A 20823-nucleotide genomic window follows, 5' to 3' on the forward strand; every position below is an offset into this window, starting at 1 on the left:
ATGGTCTAGCTGATGTAAGTGGAGAGGCTGTAATTTTGGGGATCAGAACCCTTTAGGGATCAAATGTGATTTCATAGTGTCACTGAGGTATTTCTATCTGCCTTATGTATGTATACATTTGTAAATTAATGAGTAGTATTTAGTAGTTTGTATGTAATTAATGTATTTCCCCTTTTATAAAGAAACGGCACTGACTGGACAATCTGTTATTGAGTGTTATTACTGCGTGCCAGAGAACAGTGATTGCTGGCCCACACCACTTCACTTGAGGAGTAGGACTGCTCTGCTTCGCTACCGTGAAAGAGTCAAATGCGACAATGGGTAGATTGGTCCCCAGTGAAGGGAAACTGTGGACCTATTACTTGTGCAGGCCTCACACCACAGGGCCACTAGAATTATGTGATTATGCAGCCGCAACCATTTTCACATAATTATAGATTAGCCGCATTTGCCACATAATCCGTAATTTTCTGCATTTAAATTTTTTTTAAAAAAGTTGTTTCTAGCTCAAACACTTCGAAAGTTACTAAAAACGCAACAACATGTGTTGCCATGCAGGCAAAAGGCAGTTTGAAAAGGTTCACTGGTTGTTTATTAGGTCTCGCCTGGCGTAGGCTGCGCGCATGCGCAGTCTCGCTGGCGAGATTTAATGATATGGGAATTTTTTGGTAAAGGGCATTAAGCCCCGCCCCTCTTTTCCATTGGCTGGCGTCACCGTTTATGCGAAACTGTGGCCAGCCATTGGAAAAGAGCTCCTTGTGACGTATTCGCTCAGCTTTTTTGGCCGTCCCATTTGGACGGCCTCGCCTGCTTTACGTTCGTCGCAAAAGGTTTCTTATCTTTATGGGGCCAAACACATGGCCCCATAAAGACAAGAAACCTTTTAGCAGACGAGGCCGTCCAAGTGGGACGGCAGAAAAAGGCAAACGAAAACGTCATGGCGTTTTCCTCTTTCCCTCCTCTCCGGCGTCGCACAGCGGGGAGGGCTGCAGAGTGTCTGCGAGGAATGCACTGCCTCCCTCTCCCGCGTTACTCCTCCTCCCACCAGCCATCCCATACACAACTCTCTCCCCTTTCTTCCGCCTCCTCCCTGGTCTCCTCCCGGAAGTCTCTTACGTCCAGAGTTTGGTGTGCGGACAGGAACGGCCTGTATGCTGGAGGATGGGGGGGGTGTAGGAGAGGGGGTAGGGGCACCAGGGGTCGTGGCAAAGAGGTTCCATCACAACCTCAAAACCAAGTGGTGAATGTGGGGGAAGCAAATGTCCACCTTGTCACATTTGTCTCCTCCCTTCGCTGTGGGCTGCAGACGGGGCCCTCTGGCGAACCTTGTCTTGTACTAGGTTCGACTCTGCTGATCCGGGTTATGACTTCCCTACAAGACAATGTGAGAAGTTGGCCTGATATATGATGTCACTAATTCTAGTGTACACCTTGTATCAGTCCAAACAACCCTTATGGTGATTGTTTGTAAAGTCAACCTTATAGACCAGCTATCCTAGTGGTAGCATGGACAAGAGCAGTCTTAGGCTAAACTCTGAATGGCATGTGAAGCCAGCTGTTATACCATATGTAATCCCTTGAATACCAAATGAAAGGACACCACAACAGATATATATATATATATAAAATAAAGTGTATTTATTCTAGTCAAACCCTCAGCACTCTTTATGAGATTTGAGGTAAGTACAACAGTCTTATTTAAGCATACATTAAGTCACACAGGTAAGTAATACAGTTAGGCCCTAGGGGCCACGCAAACCATATACTAAGTAAGTGGTATAAGGACCACTGTCACGGAAATAGGATAGGCCTAGGCCATCGCTGGGGCTACACTATACTACCCAAGGTTAGGAAGTGGGATGCCCACGGGATTCCGGTGCAGAGTGGAAACACTCACGCGTAATGCGTATAATCGATAGAAATAGTACAGTTTAGAATGAATAAGATTGAGGACACTTCTGGAGTAACTAGGAAGTCGAGACTTGAGAACTAGACACTAGGATAGTCAATAACCTGATGAGCACCGGTGTACCCAAGTTACCTAGCCCACGGGCTGCGGGTGCATAGGTGTGAACTCGTGTCGGGTTTCGTCGTCAACTCCTATGGATTCCTGAAGGAAAGATGCTGACAGGCAGTCAGTGAAGAGTGTCCGGTGGATCCCAAGGCCGGGATCAAGAAGGAAGGATACCTGCAAGCAGAAGGGACAGAGTCTGGGTCACTAGCCAGTGACCACGTGGAACCAGGAAGGAACCAGGCGATGTCGGGAATTTGCAGGTGAAGAGGTGAAGCTTGTCGCAGCAGCCACGGGTACCAGGAGACGTCGAGGACGACCAGGACCAGGAGGCAAGTTGTCCCACGAAGGCTCGTGCTGTCGGCGGCGTCGAAGTCGAACTAGGACTCACCAAGCCTTGGCAAGCGGAACCCACGAAGAATGGAGGACTTGCTTCTGGTGCAGACCAGGAAGGTCTGGGGTGCTTCTCGTTTAAAGAGGAGCAGGAGCCAGTCTGGAGGAGCCAAACCAGCAGTGGAAAATTGAAGGAGTGTCGTCGCAAAGGTTGCTAGCCAACGGGCAAGCAACCGGACAGACGCGGCAAGCAGGAAAATGCAGAAGGGCCCCACGCAGGACTCGTGGAGTGTGGGGGGCTGATCTTCGGTGCAGATGGTGCTTGGGGCTTCTCAATCCCCAGTGCACAACCTCGAGGGTGCCTCAGAAGCTGCGCTGGAAGATACTCGCCACTTTTCCCGGGTAGCCAGTCCCATGTCTCTCGTCGCCTCCACGGATCTCAGCTCGGCTTTGGATGTGGATGTGGATCAGGGTCGGAGAAGTCTGGAAGTCAAGGCTCTGGTCGGGCTCTGCAGTCGGTCCCTCGTAGAACTTCAGCAAAGCAAAGGGTAAGTCTCTTGATGGTGCCTGTTCGCACAGAGTGGCCACTCCTTGGCCACAAGGGAGATTCTTTAGTCTTCTTCTTTCGTCGAATGTCGAAGGTCCAGAGTTTCTGTTCAAGTTGCAGGTTCAGGATAATCTAAATTAGCAGGGCCCAACTAGCTACTAATATACTGGGCTAGTGGGCTGGGCTACCTGCAAGGTCCCTCCTATGGGTGGGACCAGGAAGGGGAGTGGCTACACCCCCTTTCCTTTGTCCAGTTTCACGCCAGAGCTGGGGCTGGAGCGCCCCAGCACCGGTTTGAACTGGACTATGCATGGAGCACCTTGTGTGCCCCAGGCATGTCTCATTCCTTTCAGTCCTCCCTGCCCCAATACACTAAAGTCTGTCTGGGGAGGTGCTAGCACCTCCCCAAGCAGGAAACCTATTGTCCGGGCCTCCCTGGCTGGGAGGGCTCCCAGCAGCAGGAGGTCAGACTCGTGTCTGTGGCAGCAGCATCCATTTTGTGATGCTGAGGCTTCGGTGAGAGTTAAACAGCAAAGTAGGATTTTAACATGTCTCGTCCTCTAGAAGGGAGGAATAATATCCTCATTACCAGAAATGGTATGGGGGTATTATTCCAAAGTGTTAGACACCTTACACGACATGTTTTGATAAAGCCAAACCATAGTTACCATAACCGTTTAAGATTATAAGGCACTTTAAGAGCATATGGTAGGCTATATCATAGAACAGCTATAAGGACATGGTTCCAAAAGCTGCAGACATGCTCAGCTCATGCTAGAGCACCATCTCACATGTTACCAAGCACTCTGCCTCCAGGATTGTTAAGGCCTGCCATAGGAGTGGCTGATAGGTACACATGTGTCTATATACAAGGGTAGATGTAGATATAGGTATACTATATCTAAGCAAGGGGTGATTACACAACCTTGCCCCAGCTGAGTGATCAGCCAGTTGTGTCTGATTGGAAGGCCAGACCAGGGGTGGCATAATACATGCTGCAGCCCCTAGGAGGCCTAGGGTACACCTATGCCCTGGGTACCTAGGGTACACTGTACAGGGTCCAATAAGGTGATCCTTACCAATTGGTTATGTACCTAGGGTACATGGAGTCCATTTTAAAGAGAGAGCAGACAGCCTGAGACCCTGAATGGCAGGATCTCAGGCCAACTAAGTCAAAAAACCAGCTAGACACTAGGCAAAAAGTTGGGGGTAAACATAGTCAGATATCCACCTTCCTACAGACAACATGACAAGTGCGGCATGGGGCCGAACCCGCGCCCGCCCCCCTCCCACACTTGTGCTCCGGTTCACTGGCCATGACCGTCTCGAAGAGGAGAGTAGAAGCACAACAGGAGACCAGAAAGCTGATATTTGCTTATCATTTGATCACCATTTGCCTGCTCGGCAACCTAAAAAGATGATGGATGCTGGTGCGAAGCCGGTTTAAGGGTAAATTCTGTTGATAGTAAAGAAATCCCTCTGTTATTTTTACAGAAAGCGTTTGTGACGTTAAGATATTCAAGATCTGTTTTTAAAAATAGTAGTAATTGGGGGGGGGGGGGCATTATTTCAGACTGGCATCTGCATCCCGGAACATTGTGCCTCACTTACCTTTTGGCCACTTTACCTGTGTTGGTGAAGTACCCTGTGCTGCTCTTGTCGTCCCAAAGGCAGCGATCCTTCAGGAGAAAACAAGGCAATGCCGAGCGCTTGTTATAATTCAGTCATTTGTCAAGTTTGCCAGGTGCGCCCCTGCCTTGCTCCTCTCTGTTCCTCCCACCTATCTTCTCCCTTCCTCATGCCTGGACTCTCCCATCCTCCTGCTTGGCCTCTCTGCTGAGAGTTCTCTACAGGTAGGACTCCTACGTAGGAGGGCTTCAGGGCTTTGGCTGCTAAAGCTCTACCCCCCTCCCTTGCTGGCGTGCTTTTGCAGTTTTGCTTAATTCTTTGCAGTTTTGGATTGAGTTCAAGACGCAGACCTTCAAAGCGCCCTGCACTTCAAAACATCTAAAGCACTTAAAGTGTCGTGCCTCTGTATGGACGCCCATAACATGCAGTCGTAGTTTAACTCTTTAGTGTCTCTCTGTCTGGCCAGAACTAGCCGCATATGCTTGTGTGTTCACAGTATGCGCTGCTGCCTGTTAATGCACACAGCCCGTCTCCAGTATGTCTGTCTCTCACCTCTGCACATGTGATGCTCACATTCTAGCGCCGTGGTGTGCGCTCGCCCGCTAGTGACCGCTGGAAATGGCATAGGTATGCAGCGTCCGACAGTCCACCTATGCATTGCCCCTAAGGACACACGTGACTGTAAATCTGTGCTGGTTTACCTTTTTGTTACAGTCAGGCTGCATTGTAAAGTATCCTATGGGGTAATGCACCTGCTGCAGAGATCATCGCATCGCCCAAAACTTCCGAGGTATAGATGTGATAAAATAACCCTGGCGGTTAATGCACTTACTGAGGGATCGAGTGCACTGCTCAACGTAGGCACAGGAGATTTAACTCATCAAGCACAAAGGTGAATGGGCCAGCTCAGAGCACAGCCCAGAACACCAGGTCACAGATTTGTAATTGATGTAGATAGCTTAGTGGGTTGCTGCTTTGGCTGCAGCTATCCTTCTGTTTCCCAGCTCAGGTCTGCCCGTCTGTCCCTCTCGCTCAGCAATGCCTGCACACTGCTCTCTTTTCCATCAGTCCATCTCTCCCTCGTTAATATCTGCCCGTCTCGTTAATATCTACCCGTCTGTCCCTCGCGCTCACCAGTGCCTGCACACTGCTCTCATTTGCATCAGTCCAGCTCACCCTCGTTAATATCTGCCCGTCTGTCCCTCACCAGTACCTGCACACTGCTCTCCTTTCAATAACTCCATAATCTCCGTTCCTCCTCTCTTTCTTCTCAGCTGGTCTTCTCTCCCTCATTAGTCCCCGCTCTCTCTTTTTTCGCCCATCTGTCTCCTGCTCCTCTCACTGGGTCGCGTTTTGCTTTCAACAGCCTGTCCTCTCTTCACGCACTTCTCTCTCGTTTTCATTCGCCTCCCTCCCCCTCACTATGATCTGCTTATCTTTTCAGCCGTCGCCCCCTCTGCCTTACTGCCCCCTTCCACAAACTCGGCGGCTCGATGGGTTAATGCACCTGCTGTAGGGTGACCAGACGTCCCGGTTTTGCCCGGACGGTCCCCGTTTTTTGTGAAATGTCCCCGTGTCCCGACACTGTACTCCAATGGAGTCAAATGTCCCCGTTTTAGAACAGTGTCCGGGTTGAACAAAGAAATGTCCCGGTTTTTTACTGTTCCGGTTGCGCGCATGCTCTGTTTGCACAGCTTGGTGACGTCACTGAGGTGAGCGCTGTAGCAGGAAGGGAAATCCTTTGAAGAGAGACATGTTCTCTCGGGATTTCCCTTCTCTTTGTCTACACAGCGCCACCTACGTCATCATGCAGCTGGTTAGAACCACCTGTGACCGGCATGACCCTGATTTTACAGCCTGCAGCAATCCACCGTGACCCTGCTCTGCCTTAAAGCGAGCGAGGGTCGGACAGTCTCAAACTACAGCAGAATCCAGCAGCAGCTTCGTGACGCCTCCCCAGCCCTACCAGCACCGTCGGGACACTGCCTTGCATCAGAGCTGCATCATCCAGGAATCCTTGCCCTCCCAGCCTGCAAGCCCGCAACGTGTATTTTAACCCTGAGAGTTTTATCCGCACCAGTGCTGGCTTCCTGGGGGGCCGTGTAGCGTTTCTTTCCCCCAGCAATTACCAGGCCTCACATAAATGTCAAGAGTGTGATTAATTATCTTCCTGGAGAGAGATCAGCATTTTGTATAGTTGAGGTTTTGACTTGGCTGAAGTTAGTGCAGAGGGTTAATATGCCTGCTGCAAAGAACGTGTACCAAGTAGATTACAGAGTGCGTATGATGTAAACAGATCAGCAGGTTACTGCTTTCAAAAGAGACATTTTTTTGCTACTTGCAATTTATAACTTAAAGTCCTAATATAGAATAGTGAGCTATTAACTTTCATCCTAGAACTGCATACACACTGCAAAGTATACATTATTAGAACATTGATTAATGTTTCAAAAAGGGTTAATCTGGCTAGAAATCGATTCTTAATATTAAAGAAAACTCCCAACTATGCTGTTTCTTTTTCGACTCTGCGTTTGTGCTTCTCCACACCAAGCACTCTTAAACTATACTGCCTACCAGTATGGATGACATGTGACTCCTACACTTTCAGTCCTTTGGCTTATGTAACATTTCCTATACACTGATTTACACACGTATGATTGATTGTCTCTGTGTAATGTGTGTGTGATGCAAAGTGCTCGGACACCCTACACTGGTATGAGTGGCGCTATATAACTAATTCAATGCATCTGATAGAGTGTGGTTATGGTGACTTGGTCACTGTTAAAGGGTGCTAGTGAGAGAATCCGTGGTGGAGGTGGTCATTGCGGGGGGCGCAAACAAACATTGTCGCGCAGGGCGCCACCAGCACTAAAGCCAGCCCTGTCTTATATGTTCTAAACTATTTACTATGCTAATGTGCGTAAATGTTTCCACGTAAATAAAGCAAACATTATTTATATTTCAGTCAACTGCGCTGAACGTAGGGGGAGTGCTTAATGGGAAGGAGTATTCTACAAACAGCAGTATCTGATTTTGACGATGACAGAATGTGTGTGTGTGTATATGTGTGTATATATATATCTATCAAACTCGCTAGCGATGCACTCGTTCACTTCCTCATGGCAAAAACAAGAGCACAAACTCCTCTTCGATTGTGCAATTTTCTTTATTGTTCAGTTAACAATCCCAATATATATACTTATCTAATAAGAAAACAAACTTGGACTAAAGCAAATGTTGAGGCAAAGTCTGTTTAAATGGAATTAATGCTTACTGCCGATAAAAGACCTCTGATTTGTCATCTGTAATGCTTCATCTCGGTCTTGGAGGGAGCTGTCGTAGTCCTTTTTCTATGTTTATCACAGCTGTCAAATAGTCCTACTTTTATGTCGGTGGTTACTGCAAATCGTAGTCCTACTTCTATGTCTATGACCTGTCCCCGTTTTTTGTTTTGAGAATCTGGTCACCCTAACCTGCTGGAGCGCGTACGAGGGGGGGGGGGGGTGCAGCTATATATAGACAAGGACACACACAGTGCGGGCGTTGACGCGTTAGGGTGGAACTAGGGAGGGGAAGCTTATCGCGGGTTTGGCAAGTACATAGATGGTCTCCGACAAAATACAGTTCAGGAACTGTTTGAATTTCAACAACAAAAAAAGCAGATATTTTAAAACTAGTGGAGTCTTGCAAAGTCCCTTAAATCGTGGGGAAAAAAATCTAAATTGGGTCAGTGCATTTCGAGACCAACTTGCGCCCGAGCAGCTAAAAGAGCGCGACAACTCAGTGGGTCCATGCGCTGCCACGTCAAACCGTATGGTCATGGAATTAATTGATTCATAAACCACTAGCCTTGGGCCGCCTCAAGGCGCTTTCGGCAGACGAGGGGGTAGTCGTGGGTAGTGAAAGAGGCACATTTTTAATGCCCGTAATGGTGCCTTCTGCTCTAGTGGTACTCGGCGTTGTCTTCCAAGCATCCTAAAATCAGACCGCCACGGGAAATGGTTAATCTCTCAGGCGCCCTTTGCTGTTGGATATGAAAGAATGTGGTATAACGACCAGAGCTGCCACTTTGGACCTGTGGAACCCAGTTCGAGTCTCGGCATCGGCTCAACATCCTGTGATCCTGGACAAATCACTTAATCGTCCCATTCCTATATATGTGTGTCTTTCTGTAACGTAACTGGTGCTCGTGTAGAAATTCTAGTCGACCAGTTACATTTGGTCTCCATTGGACACAGTTGCTTCCTGGCTTTAGGGTGCTTGGGGCAAGCGCTCGACTACTGTGGAGGAGTCTCAGTTGTACCTTGGAATTTGTTTGTGGCACATGGTGGTGTCTGTCGGGGATTTAATTCGAAGAGCACAGGCATATGGTCATATGTACATATAAATGCTGCAGCTGAAACCAGTTGTAAATTGTCCAGCCGATTTTTCCTCCAGGGATGCCCCATATTAGACAAACGGAACACAAGCGCCGCCGCAGTGGCCTGTGATCTTTTGAGAGACCGTATTGACCGACTAGAGAAATGTGGCAGCACGGTGGGTTGACGTGCCGGCTGCCGAGTGGCATGTCACAGATATTAGCCATGGTGAGTTTCGCTCAATCTTTCATCCTCATCAGGGATAGGATCAGTGATTTGGGCAGTAGTAATAACCGTTGCTCTGTGCCACAGAGCCATAAGCATGTCTCCTGTCTCCACCGCACTTAAACCAGACCAGGCTCCCAGGGAAGGCAGACACGTGCCGCACACTCAGGGGACAAAGCCAGACAGGGCGGAAAAACAGCCCCGGATCATAACTTTTGCTTGGATTCATTAAAGCTAAAAGGGCATGAGCGTTAAATAGGAGTAGAGAGGGGTAATTGTTGCTAGTGCTACCCCTAGCTTAATCTTTTGTAGTCCTGGTACTTCTCTACCTACCCCTGGTCCCAGAAACCCTGAGGGCAGCGTCAGGTACAGAAAGTAAACTTCTAGGAATTCTGTTTAAGTTCTCTAAACTCCACCCATTTCTCCCTCTAGCCTTTTAGTTTAGGGGGAGTCAGTGGTTGTCGAGGGGTCAGGATGAGATAAGCGGGCAAACTTGTGATGTCACTAGGGTCAAAGTGGACTTGAAGTCACTTGGGCTAATTTGCTAGAGAAAATGTGCATACCTAGCGCTTTTTTCTGTTTCCTGATTTTGGAATTACAACCTTGAATAAAGGGCTACTCTGGGGGTCTGGACAGTGCCTAGATGACCACATGTTTTGTTTTACCATTGTAATGGATGTTAAACCATTGTTTCCTTGGTATAGTATCATTACTGGTGCAGTTTTAATGTATACTCCCGCCATTCCACTTTTGATGTTATCTACCTTTTAAAGATAGATTTCATTTTTTCATTGCCAAGGGGTGCTTGAGTCTCACATTTTTTTTCAAAACAATTGTTCTCGGATGAGTGACCCTACTGGATGGCGGATGTGTCACGTGTGGATTTAGAGATGTGTGGCTCGAGTAGGATGGATGGGTGGGTGGGTGGGTGGATGGAGGGACACATGAAGAAATAGAAGCACTGGGAGAAGGATAGATGTAGAGACAGATGCAGAGAAGAGTGGATGATAGAGAATGATTAATAGAATGATGGATGGAAGGGAGGAAGGATGTATGGATGCATGGTAAGAAGGAAGAGTGGCTAGATTAAACAAGCATTGAAAATGCAATAGGTCTCACCCGGATTAAGTTAAAGCCAATTGCTTTGCTAATGGTATTGTATAGCAAAGCAAATGGTTTTAACTTAATTAAAGGCGAGACCTATTGCATTTTTAATGCTTGTTGCTATATGTGGTTGTTAAAATGTGGTGCAACCAACACCCAGACAGTGTTAACAAGTGTAACAAGCATTGGCATAGCCAATAGGTCTCGCATTTGGGACCTTATAAGTGTTTAGCCATGCAACAGTTGGTGTTGTTGCACCAAGGATATTCTGCTGCATAACTAAATACTTATAGGGTCCAAAAAGCGAGACCTATTGGCTGTGCCAATGCTTGTTTGTTTATTGTTGCTGTTTTGTTTAAGTTGCCAGATCTACAATAGCTGGACATTGTTTTTGTTAACAGTTCTTTGCATCAAATGAACTTGTTTTCATAGCTCTGAATGTTGTTTCCATTCTGGTTGTAGGAAGCAGTCATTACCGGGGGTGTGGGGGCTGCCCATGCGCCGAACTTTGCAAATGAGAAAAAGCCTGGTGCAGGCGCAATTTACAAGTGTGAAGTGAGTGAGCCCCAGGCAGCATGACTCACTCACACAGGAGTTCATGCACTGCACCTGCATACTCAGCGTGACTTAAGGAAACTCTACCCACTCCCTCCCAGGCATCGAACACATATTTACCAAGAAACTCTGAGAAGAGCCTGCCTGCTGCACTGATGGCTGGTGGTGTGTGTGCCCGGTGAAAGCGTGCACTGACGGCTGGTGGTGTGTGTGCCCGGTGAAAGCGTGCACTCTTGGCTGGTGGTGTGTGTGCCCGGTGAAAGCGTGCACTGACGGCTGGTGGTGTGTGCCCCCGGTGGAAGCGTGCACTGACGGCTGGTGGTGTGTGCGCCGTGGGGAAGCGTGCACTGACGACTGGTGGTGTGTGTTCCTGGTGGGGAAGCGTGCACTGACGACTGGTGGTGTGTGTTCCTGGTGGGGAAGCGTGCACTGACTGCTGGTGGTGTGTGTGCCTGGTGGGGACGCCTGCACTGACGGCTGGTGGTGTGTGTGCCTGGTGGGGACGCGTGCACTGACGGCTGGTGGTGTGTGTGCCTGGTGGGGAAGCGTGCACTGACGGCTGGTGGTGTGTGTGCCTGGTGGGGAAGCGTGCACTGACGGCTGGTGGTGTGTGTGCCTGGTGGGGAAGCGTGCACTGACGGCTGGTGGTGTGTGTGCCTGGTGGGGAAGCGTGCACTGACGGCTGGTGGTGTGTGTGCCTGGTGGGGAAGCGTGCACTGACGGCTGGTGGTGTGTGTGCCTGGTGGGGAAGCGTGCACTGACGGCTGGTGGTGTGTGTGCCTGGTGGGGAAGCGTGCACTGACGGCTGGTGGTGTGTGTGCCTGGTGGGGAAGCGTGCACTGACGGCTGGTGGTGTGTGTGCCTGGTGGGGAAGCGTGCACTGACGGCTGGTGGTGTGTGTGCCTGGTGGGGAAGCGTGCACTGACGGCTGGTGGTGTGTGTGCCTGGTGGGGAAGCGTGCACTGACGGCTGGTGGTGTGTGTGCCTGGTGGGGAAGCGTGCACTGACTGCTGGTGGTGTGTGTGCCTGGTGGGGACGCGTGCACTGACTGCTGGTGGTGTGTGTGCCTGGTGGGAAAGCGTGCACTGACGGCTGGTGGGGTGTGTGCCTGGTGGAAAAGCATGCACTGACGGCTGGTGGTGTGTGTGCCTGGTGGGGACGCGTGCGCTGACGGCTGGTGGTGTGTGTGCCTGGTGGGGAAGCGTGCACTGACGGCTGGTGGTGTGTGTGCCTGGTGGGGAAGCGTGCACTGACGGCTGGTGGTGTGTGTGCCTGGTGGGGAAGCGTGCACTGACGGCTGGTGGTGTGTGTGCCTGGTGGGGAAGCGTGCACTGACGGCTGGTGGTGTGTGTGCCTGGTGGGGAAGCGTGCACTGACGGCTGGTGGTGTGTGTGCCTGGTGGGGACGCCTGCACTGACGGCTGGTGGTGTGTGTGCCTGGTGGGGAAGCGTGCACTGACGGCTGGTGGTGTGTGTGCCTGGTGGGGAAGCGTGCACTGACGGCTGGTGGTGTGTGTGCCTGGTGGGGAAGCGTGCACTGACGGCTGGTGGTGTGTGTGCCTGGTGGGGACGCCTGCACTGACGGCTGGTGGTGTGTGTGCCTGGTGGGGACGCCTGCACTGACGGCTGGTGGTGTGTGTGCCTGGTGGGGACGCGTGCACTGACGGCTGGTGGTGTGTGTGCCTGGTGGGGAAGCGTGCACTGACGGCTGGTGGTGTGTGTGCCTGGTGGGGACGCGTGCACTGACGGCTGGTGGTGTGTGTGCCTGGTGGGGACGCGTGCACTGACGGCTGGTGGTGTGTGTGCCTGGTGGGGAAGCGTGCACTGACGGCTGGTGGTGTGTGTGCCTGGTGGGGAAGCGTGCACTGACGGCTGGTGGTGTGTGTGCCTGGTGGGGAAGCGTGCACTGACGGCTGGTGGGGTGTGTGCCTGGTGGGAAAGCGTGCACTGACGGCTGGTGGTGTGTGTGCCTGGTGGGAAAGCGTGCACTGACGGCTGGTGGGGTGTGTGCCTGGTGGGAAAGCGTGCACTGACGGCTGGTGGTGTGTGTGCCTGGTGGGGAAGCGTGCACTGACGGCTGGTGGTGTGTGTGCCTGGTGGGGAAGCGTGCACTGACGGCTGGTGGTGTGTGTGCCTGGTGGGGAAGCGTGCACTGACGGCTGGTGGTGTGTGTGCCTGGTGGGGAAGCGTGCACTGACGGCTGGTGGTGTGTGTGCCTGGTGGGGAAGCGTGCACTGACGGCTGGTGGTGTGTGTGCCTGGTGGGGAAGCGTGCACTGACGGCTGGTGGTGTGTGTGCCTGGTGGGGAAGCGTGCACTGACTGCTGGTGGTGTGTGTGCCTGGTGGGGACGCGTGCACTGACGGCTGGTGGGGTGTGTGCCTGGTGGGAAAGCGTGCACTGACGGCTGGTGGGGTGTGTGCCTGGTGGAAAAGCATGCACTGACGGCTGGTGGTGTGTGTGCCTGGTGGAAAAGCGTGCACTGACGGCTGGTGGTGTGTGCGCCTGATGGGAAAGCGTGCACTGACGGCTGGTGGTGTGTGCGCCTGATGGGAAAGCGTGCACTGACGGCTGGTGGTGTGTGCGCCTGGTGGAAAAGCGTGCACTGACGGCTGGTGGTGTGTGCGCCTGGTGGAAAAGCGTGCACTGACGGCTGGTGGTGTGTGCGCCTGGTGGAAAAGCGTGCACTGACGACTGGTGGTGTGTGCGCCTGGTGGAAAAGCATGCACTGACGACTGGTGGTGTGTGCGCCTGGTGGAAAAGCGTGCACTGACGACTGGTGGTGTGTGCGCCTGGTGGAAAAGCGTGCACTGACGACTGGTGGTGTGTGCGCCTGGTGGAAAAGCGTGCACTGACGACTGGTGGTGTGTGCGCCTGGTGGAAAAGCGTGCACTGACGACTGGTGGTGTGTGCGCCTGGTGGAAAAGCGTGCACTGACGACTGGTGGTGTGTGTGTCCGGTGAAAGCGTGCACTGACGGCTGGTGGTGTGTGTGTCCGGTGAAAGCGTGCACTGACAGCTGGTGGTGTGTGTGCCTGGCGAAAGCGTGCACTGACGGCTGGTGGTGTGTGTGCGCCCGGTGAAAGCCTGCACTGATGACTGATGGTGTGTGTGCCTGGTGGAAGCAGGAGCATTCACAGCAATAGAAAACACAAATGAAACTGACGAAGAAGGAGGGGGAGAAGGGAGGGGGGTGCGAGCAGAGGAGGCCAGCAAAAGCCTCTGGTGGCACTTTTAAAAGCCACTTACTAAATCTCTAGGAGAGACAGCATGCACCGTCTCAGGCGAGACCTAAAAATGACACATTAAGTAATACTGTTACAAAATATGCCGCATTAAGCTGCATAATTTGCCTTTTCTAGCTGCACAATGTACTCACCCTGCAGCATAATTTGGCTCTCCCCTGCCGTATAACTCCAGTGACCCCGAGGATAACTCAAATTATTACACACCACCTCTTGAAAGAATGTAGTTTGAAAACCTATTTCAGTCTTTCGTGCAATTCTCAACTCGGGCCGGCCAGTTGTGTTCACTGCAGCTCGATGAAAAGAAAAACCACTTGGTAGCTTGTAAATCCTTCGATAGAATAGCAGCACCCCATCCGTGAGACAACCTTGCCCGCAACCTCACACCAAGTACACACAAATATCACGAGCTCCCCTTCACCGCGACTGTCATGGCGCTGGGAGCGAGTGCCATGGTCTTCAGTCAGAACACAGTGAAAAGAGTTTGCTGCTTTTCATTTCAGACATTAATGACAACGGGCGGGGGGGAGGGGGTCTGACTGCTACTCGTACACATTGTCCGTGTCTGAACAGAGCTATCCTTGCAATGTTGTCACTAATGAAGTGCCGTGCGTTCCCTCTAATAGACGGGCCTTCTCCAATATGCTATAACGAGGGGTCTGTGCGATCCTAGTGCCCTGTTGGGGACAGAGGCTGTTCTATGCTACAGTAAGAAACGGGGGGGGGGGCCCAAGCAAAGCACCTACTGAAGACAGCAAAGATCAACAAAATCCAAGGAGGCAAAGACTGCAATACTCCTTTAACTAAAACAGAAGGGCGATAAATTAAGTTTGATCTCTCCCTCCACCCCAGGGCTTTAAGTGGGCCTAGTCTCAACGGTGGTGACCACCAGCAGTTGTTTAAGGGGGACCTCGAAACGGCTCTCTAGCGGGCTCTGTTTTGTGCCCTGGCACAGGCGGTCCGTTTTTTCCGGACTGGAGTGCTTTAAGTGGTAGCGCTTTCAATATTATATACAAGCCATAGTTGCTGCTTATTTATCTTATGCAACTAACAACCATTGACAAAGAGTAGTCCTGACTTGTAGGTATGATGTTAGTTGTTGTATTATATATCTGGATGCAATTACAGAAACAGCAAAATACAAGTCGGACGGGCACACTATGCAAAGCACAGATTTTTAGTTTAGGTATTTTAAGCTACGCCTCTAATTACATTGACAACGCCCCTTTGAGAGACCCCCCCCCCCCCCAACCAGTTTTTTAATCCCACTTACAGCCCTGCTCCAAGCCTAGAAAAGCATAGTAAGGGGCTGGCTGTTTAACAATGCACAATTGGTCCAATACCACTGTCAATCGGGGGCGGTACGAACAAGCACATATGAGGTGTTGACTTTTCCGCAAAGACACAGGTTAAGCTTTCACCTCAATGCTCCCAAACTCCTCACAAAGCAACACCAAACGGTTAGAGAACGGGCCTGCAGGAATACAATCCTCCTCTCCAGTTTTGTGATCAGCACCTTAGATTATGGGAGATAAGAAAATGGTCACACCTTGGGGCACAAAAGTGACAATGGAAAGACGCGACATTTCGCATCTCACCAGTGGGCGCCACACAACAGCCCTTTCAGTACCTTATCCCCTCTGAAAATTGTACCCTTAGACTACTTTAAATATCCATGTGTACTGTGGTTTAAAAACACGTAGCCTCCACCCCCACCCCAAATCAGAATAAAAAAGTTTAACATGTTAGGTACTAAATAAACCTCGCCACGTTTAGATCGATACATAATCATATTCGACTAGCAAAGCACTACCTTGTATTAAACGACGTATCTGGCCCTACTATTGAAATATATCAATGTGTGTTTTTTAAGAAACAGCTATTTATGCAGCACTTTACCTCAAATTATTTAAGAGACCCTCATGTCAGGTGTTAGCATGCGCTCGCTTCCCACTAACTGGGCGCCAAATCTGTTAGCCTTAGATTCCTCTTACAGTCGCATCTAGACCCGACTAGCACTTTCCCTCTCTACCCACCGACCTAACGCTTGAGGCCACCTTCCCACCATGCACTGGCGCGATATCTGCTGACAAAATTAGCATTTTGGGATAAACCTATGGCATCCACACAACACCTTCCTCATCCCCTCTCCTAATCTATCTCACTATTTCTTCCTTGTAGTGCTCTTTTATATCTCGCATGCCTGCTTAAGCATTTTAACCTCTTCAGTGCCCCGCCCTTTCCACGCCCTGTGCCGGGCGTTTCATTAGCGGGCGGGGTTCATGACGAGATGGTCTCGTCATGGGCACAGCGCAACCGCGGCCCATGACGAGACCATCTCGTCATGGGCACTGAAGGGGTTAAGGCAACTTAATGGTGGCGAAAAAATGCTATTCAAATAACTAAGGGGCAGATCTACAAGGAAATGTCGCAGCGTAGCACCGCAATCCCTTTGGCTGCGCCACGCTGCGGCACATCCGAAGCACAGGGATGCAACATATATACAAGAATAAGTTGCATCTCTGTGCTCCTCACTTCGCTGGCGAACAAACTGCTGCCATGCGCCGGAGCTGCCAACCTTGCACCATGGTGCAAGGATGCCTGCGTCGTGGGGCGATTGTTTTTGTGCAGGAAGGTCCACCTTCCTGCACAAAGACAATAACTACAGGCATTTTCCTCTTTCAATGCGTGCTGTAGAAAGCAGCACCCATTGAAAGAGGAAAAAACGAGGAGAAATGAAAACTTTTCTCCTCGCTACGCTACCTCATGGTGGCGTTCGATCTCTAGGGTGGCGTTGCATTAAGACGCATCTCCAGAGTTAGGATTTCTCGTAAAGCTGGAGAGGTGTCTTGTTCAATGGGTGTTGCGTGGAAACACCCACAGCAACACCCATGGAACGCCCCTTCAACGCAAAGTGCTGCGTGTGGAGGGGTCGTATTTACAAGGAGAGGAAAAGTCATGCAGGGTGCTTTTCCTGTCCTTGTAAATATGGAGGAGCCCTCTGCGCCACCAGTACATCACGAAAAGTGACATACTGGTGGTGCAGGGGACTTGTAAATCTGCCCCCAAGTGTTAGCGATTTTACGAGTGCAGGCTACTTTCCAACAAGAAATGCCAAGGATTAGCAGTGACCCAGAAATTAAAATGTCATCGCAATCTTACAAAGTGTGTATTTGCACCTAGGGCCAAAGTAATTTCTGGAAGAAGACGGAATTTCTTACGATTAAAAAAAAAGAAATAAAAGGGAAATACAGGAAACTATTAACAATGTCCTTTAAGACTATGTTACAAAAATACTCACTTATAAGGTTTCACCACACCCAATACAGTCCAACGGGATCTAAATTAACACCAGTTTTATAGAATAGTTTGTTGGAAAGCTTGGATTAATGCCTATCTAAAAAGGTACATCAGTGTTCTACAGCTAAGGGAACAGGACTAGAGTCTCCAGCAATAGTTGTCCCAAACATTTATCACAAATAAGGCCAGTTAATATTCCATCCTCTGTACATGAGAGGTAACTGAACCTTTGTAAATACTACTGTTGCTTACTAGTTACATTTCTCTCCACCACCTCATTTGTAAACAGATTATTTACAAAGTCTGTGTTCTTTAATAAAATTAATGATGACTTTTAAACTTTAATATTTTTTCTAGTCAGGCTTACTTGCTGAAGATCGTGATTGTTCTTATCTTCATCATAAAAGGTGGGCAGGGGACAACAGAATTCAATATAGTGTGTTCTTACATCTAGTTCTATCATTTCCACAACCCGAAACCATGCTCCATCACCATTGTTACTGTTTGTCAGAATATGCCATCACATTTAGCCAAACTATACCAAACCACATTCCTCATTTACTCCACTGCCTATTCTCGCTGCTCTACCCAACAGACAATTGGTGCCTACCTCTTATACTGTTTTTCACTCCTACCTAATGTAACGCCCTACTGCCACATTTTATTTCTTATTCCCCTGCAACTTCATTCCACTACAGTTTCTGCACCATAGAATACTCTTATTGTCTCCACCTCATACCAAAATTGTACTTTCCCCACAATATACCACCATCGCTCTGCTCCCACGCTACGGTTTTGTTGGCCAATGTCCCACTGTTGCCCCTAGACCATCGAGTAGCACTTTCACTCCAGTCTCCATGGTACTGTTATTGTCCCCACCTGAGAGTACCATTGATATGCACAAAAGATTTTCTGTTACAGTCCCAGTCTCATACCATTTTAGGCACTGCCTCATGCTATACCGTTGCCCCGATTAAACTTCCACAATGTACAACTTTCATGCTTGCCTCCAAGGTGTACTCTTACTGTCAACGTCTGATAACACCATTAGCTGCCCCACACCATGGCCTGCGTGTATTTTACCTGACATGAAGATGGTGAGGTCCAGCTCGCTGCTAACTAAGAGAAAACAAGAATAAAAAGAGTGCTGATGGAACTTTAAGTAAGGCATTTGTGTTGGAGTCAGATAACTGAAATAAAAAGGCCTCCCTCACCCCATGAAGGTTGGGTTGAAGTATGAAATGGAAAGCACTCAAAGTGCTGGCACTGCTGAACATATTCCTAGGTTGGCGAGGGACAGGGTTAGCTAGCACATCTCAATCGGCTGCCCAAATCTAGATCAATAAAATCTCCCGCATACAGGTACCCAACAATTTCCAGCATTGTCTCCGCCTTATACCACTGCTGCTGCTGTCCCCTTATACACCCTGACAGTCCCCACGTGATACCGCCAGTGCCCTTCCCCAACACCGTACACTCAGCCGATTGCGGTTCCCATAGCTTTAGGACTTTAGGCAACATGCGCACCTCTTGCTGCCTCTGAAATGACTATGGGCCAAGGGCGCTGCCAGGCGGCAAGGTCTGCCATCCGCGCTTAAAGTGCACATTAAAGCTCCCAGGCTGTGCCCTTCTTGACGCTACAGTCTCGTAATGGTGCTGGTAGAAGATGCTCATTGCAATATCAATAGCACTGCAGGCGTCGTGAAAGCTGTCATACCTCTAAAGTGGTGAAACATAACTCGAGCGCATGCCTCAGTACAGGGCTCACTGTGATCGCCTATGTGTTTTCAGTGACGCCATTGCACCGAAAGTCTCTGCCCGGCGCCCCATACTCAGTTCTGTCCACTCCTCACAACTACGACTATATACGTCTTCGTACCTTGTCTGAAGGTTCTGTAAGTCACCACGGTGTGTATTGCCCGCTCCACCGAGCCCCCACTAACCTTTAAGCACTGCCTAATACCCATTCATGTATGCATACATACACTTATTCCTTTCATTTTCTCCAAAACTCCACTTACTCTGCTGCCTTTCATACCTACCCTACCACACTGGCCATAAACATCGCCTTTTTCTTCTGCCCCACATCTCCTGCTCCCATACATAAACCTAGTGTGCACTATCTTCATCAGCGTCACATCCACTTAAGCTCATTCATTGCCCCTTTCAAAAACCGTTTCTCTCATCACCAAGCGCCTCTATAAATCTCTGAAAAGCAACCAACCATAACCTATGGCTTAACGAAACTTGAGGGGAGACCCTGCAAAGTACATGGAGCAGCCCGGCCCCCACGCTCCGGACCCAGGCAGGAGTTCTCCGGCCAGCCAGGGTCCCGCCGCCCGTGCACAGTGCCGGAGGGGTCACCTGGAACTTGGGCCCCGTACCACGCGCAGCGGGGGCTATTGTCACGCCAATCACTTCACCTTTCCTTTTAATCTTCGATTCCCTTTCACTTGCAGGCGTCTCCTGTCCTTTCACCCCAACGCTCCTTCTCTTTTCACAGTCACATTTCCTTCCACCATCAGATTATTTTCAATTGACCGGGAGGCCAGTCGTCTTCCCACCACAGCCCCTTTCATCTCACGCTCTTCCGTAATCCCCGGCTCCTTGCGTTCTAGGCATTAGACTTCTATTTCTCACCTTCTTGACGGTGCGCGGGGCCTCCGAGATGCCCCCCTCGGCGCTCAGCCTCGCATCCTCCTGCTGCCGGTGGTGCCGGTGCGGGTGCTCGCTCCTCTTCATGGCAGAGGCCGGGGGCTGGGCGCCCTTACTTCCCGGAGGCAGCAGCAGCATAGCAGGCGATGGCTCGGCGGGGGAGATCGGGGGTGCGGGGCTGGTCCGCGGGGGCGGCTCAGACAGCGCGGGGGTCACAGCCAAGATGGGCTTGAGCGGTGGCTCGGCGGCGGCTGGAGAGGCTCCGGACACCGTCTCCGGTGGCAGAGGGGCGCCAGGGGCAGCTACCTGCACAGACATGGCAGTGGGTGGGGGATCGACGGGGGGCTCCAGCGGTGAAGGCTGTCGGTATGCGGTATCAAGAGGCGATGCGTGCGGTCTCACGGCAGCCTCTGCACTGCGCTCTTCTCTCAAAGACGTGAAAGCCGGCCCCTCACACAACAAACACTAGCACGCTGCAGGCTGCCGGCAGAACTGCCCCCTCATGGAAAGAGAAAGAGGACAGCTGCGGTCAGCTGAGTGTCAACGGAATGCGTCGCCATGGATGCCATCTTACAGAAGGAACCCTTTCCTCTCGAACAAAGGGCCCGCGAGCAGGTAACGTCACTGTAGGTTTCACACGTACGTGACGCATTTTTTCAACTAAAATCTGCACAGAAAAAAGAAGAAAAATGCTAAATATGGATTTTAATGTTACTTGTTTGTTAATTATGCCTCATTAGATGATTTATATGTTCATTTTCACCAAATCCCGATTGTTTACCTGTAAATTTAATTGTTCTTAAATATTTCTCCTCCTCGTCACATGCATTACTTTTCAGGTGGTTTACACCTTCACGACTGGAAC

At 50.3% G+C, this 20823-nt stretch overlaps 1 protein-coding gene across 1 annotated transcript in view; it reads right to left on the bottom strand.

Moving 5' to 3' along the window:
- AHCYL2 (adenosylhomocysteinase like 2) overlaps positions 1 to 20458 on the bottom strand; it is a 469222-nt gene extending 448764 nt beyond the window's left edge. Inside the window, exon 1 of the mRNA XM_085653637.1 lies at positions 19944 to 20458. Within this exon, the coding sequence (XP_085509763.1) occupies positions 19944 to 20276 (333 nt within the window). The 5' untranslated portion in view covers positions 20277 to 20458. The remainder of the gene's footprint in view (positions 1 to 19943) is intronic.
- Positions 20459 to 20823: the final 365 nt, after the last annotated feature.

The sequence above is a fragment of the Triturus cristatus genome, chromosome 4_1 (genome assembly GCF_964204655.1).
Source record: "Triturus cristatus chromosome 4_1, aTriCri1.1, whole genome shotgun sequence".
NCBI classification, from domain to species: domain Eukaryota; kingdom Metazoa; phylum Chordata; class Amphibia; order Caudata; family Salamandridae; genus Triturus; species Triturus cristatus.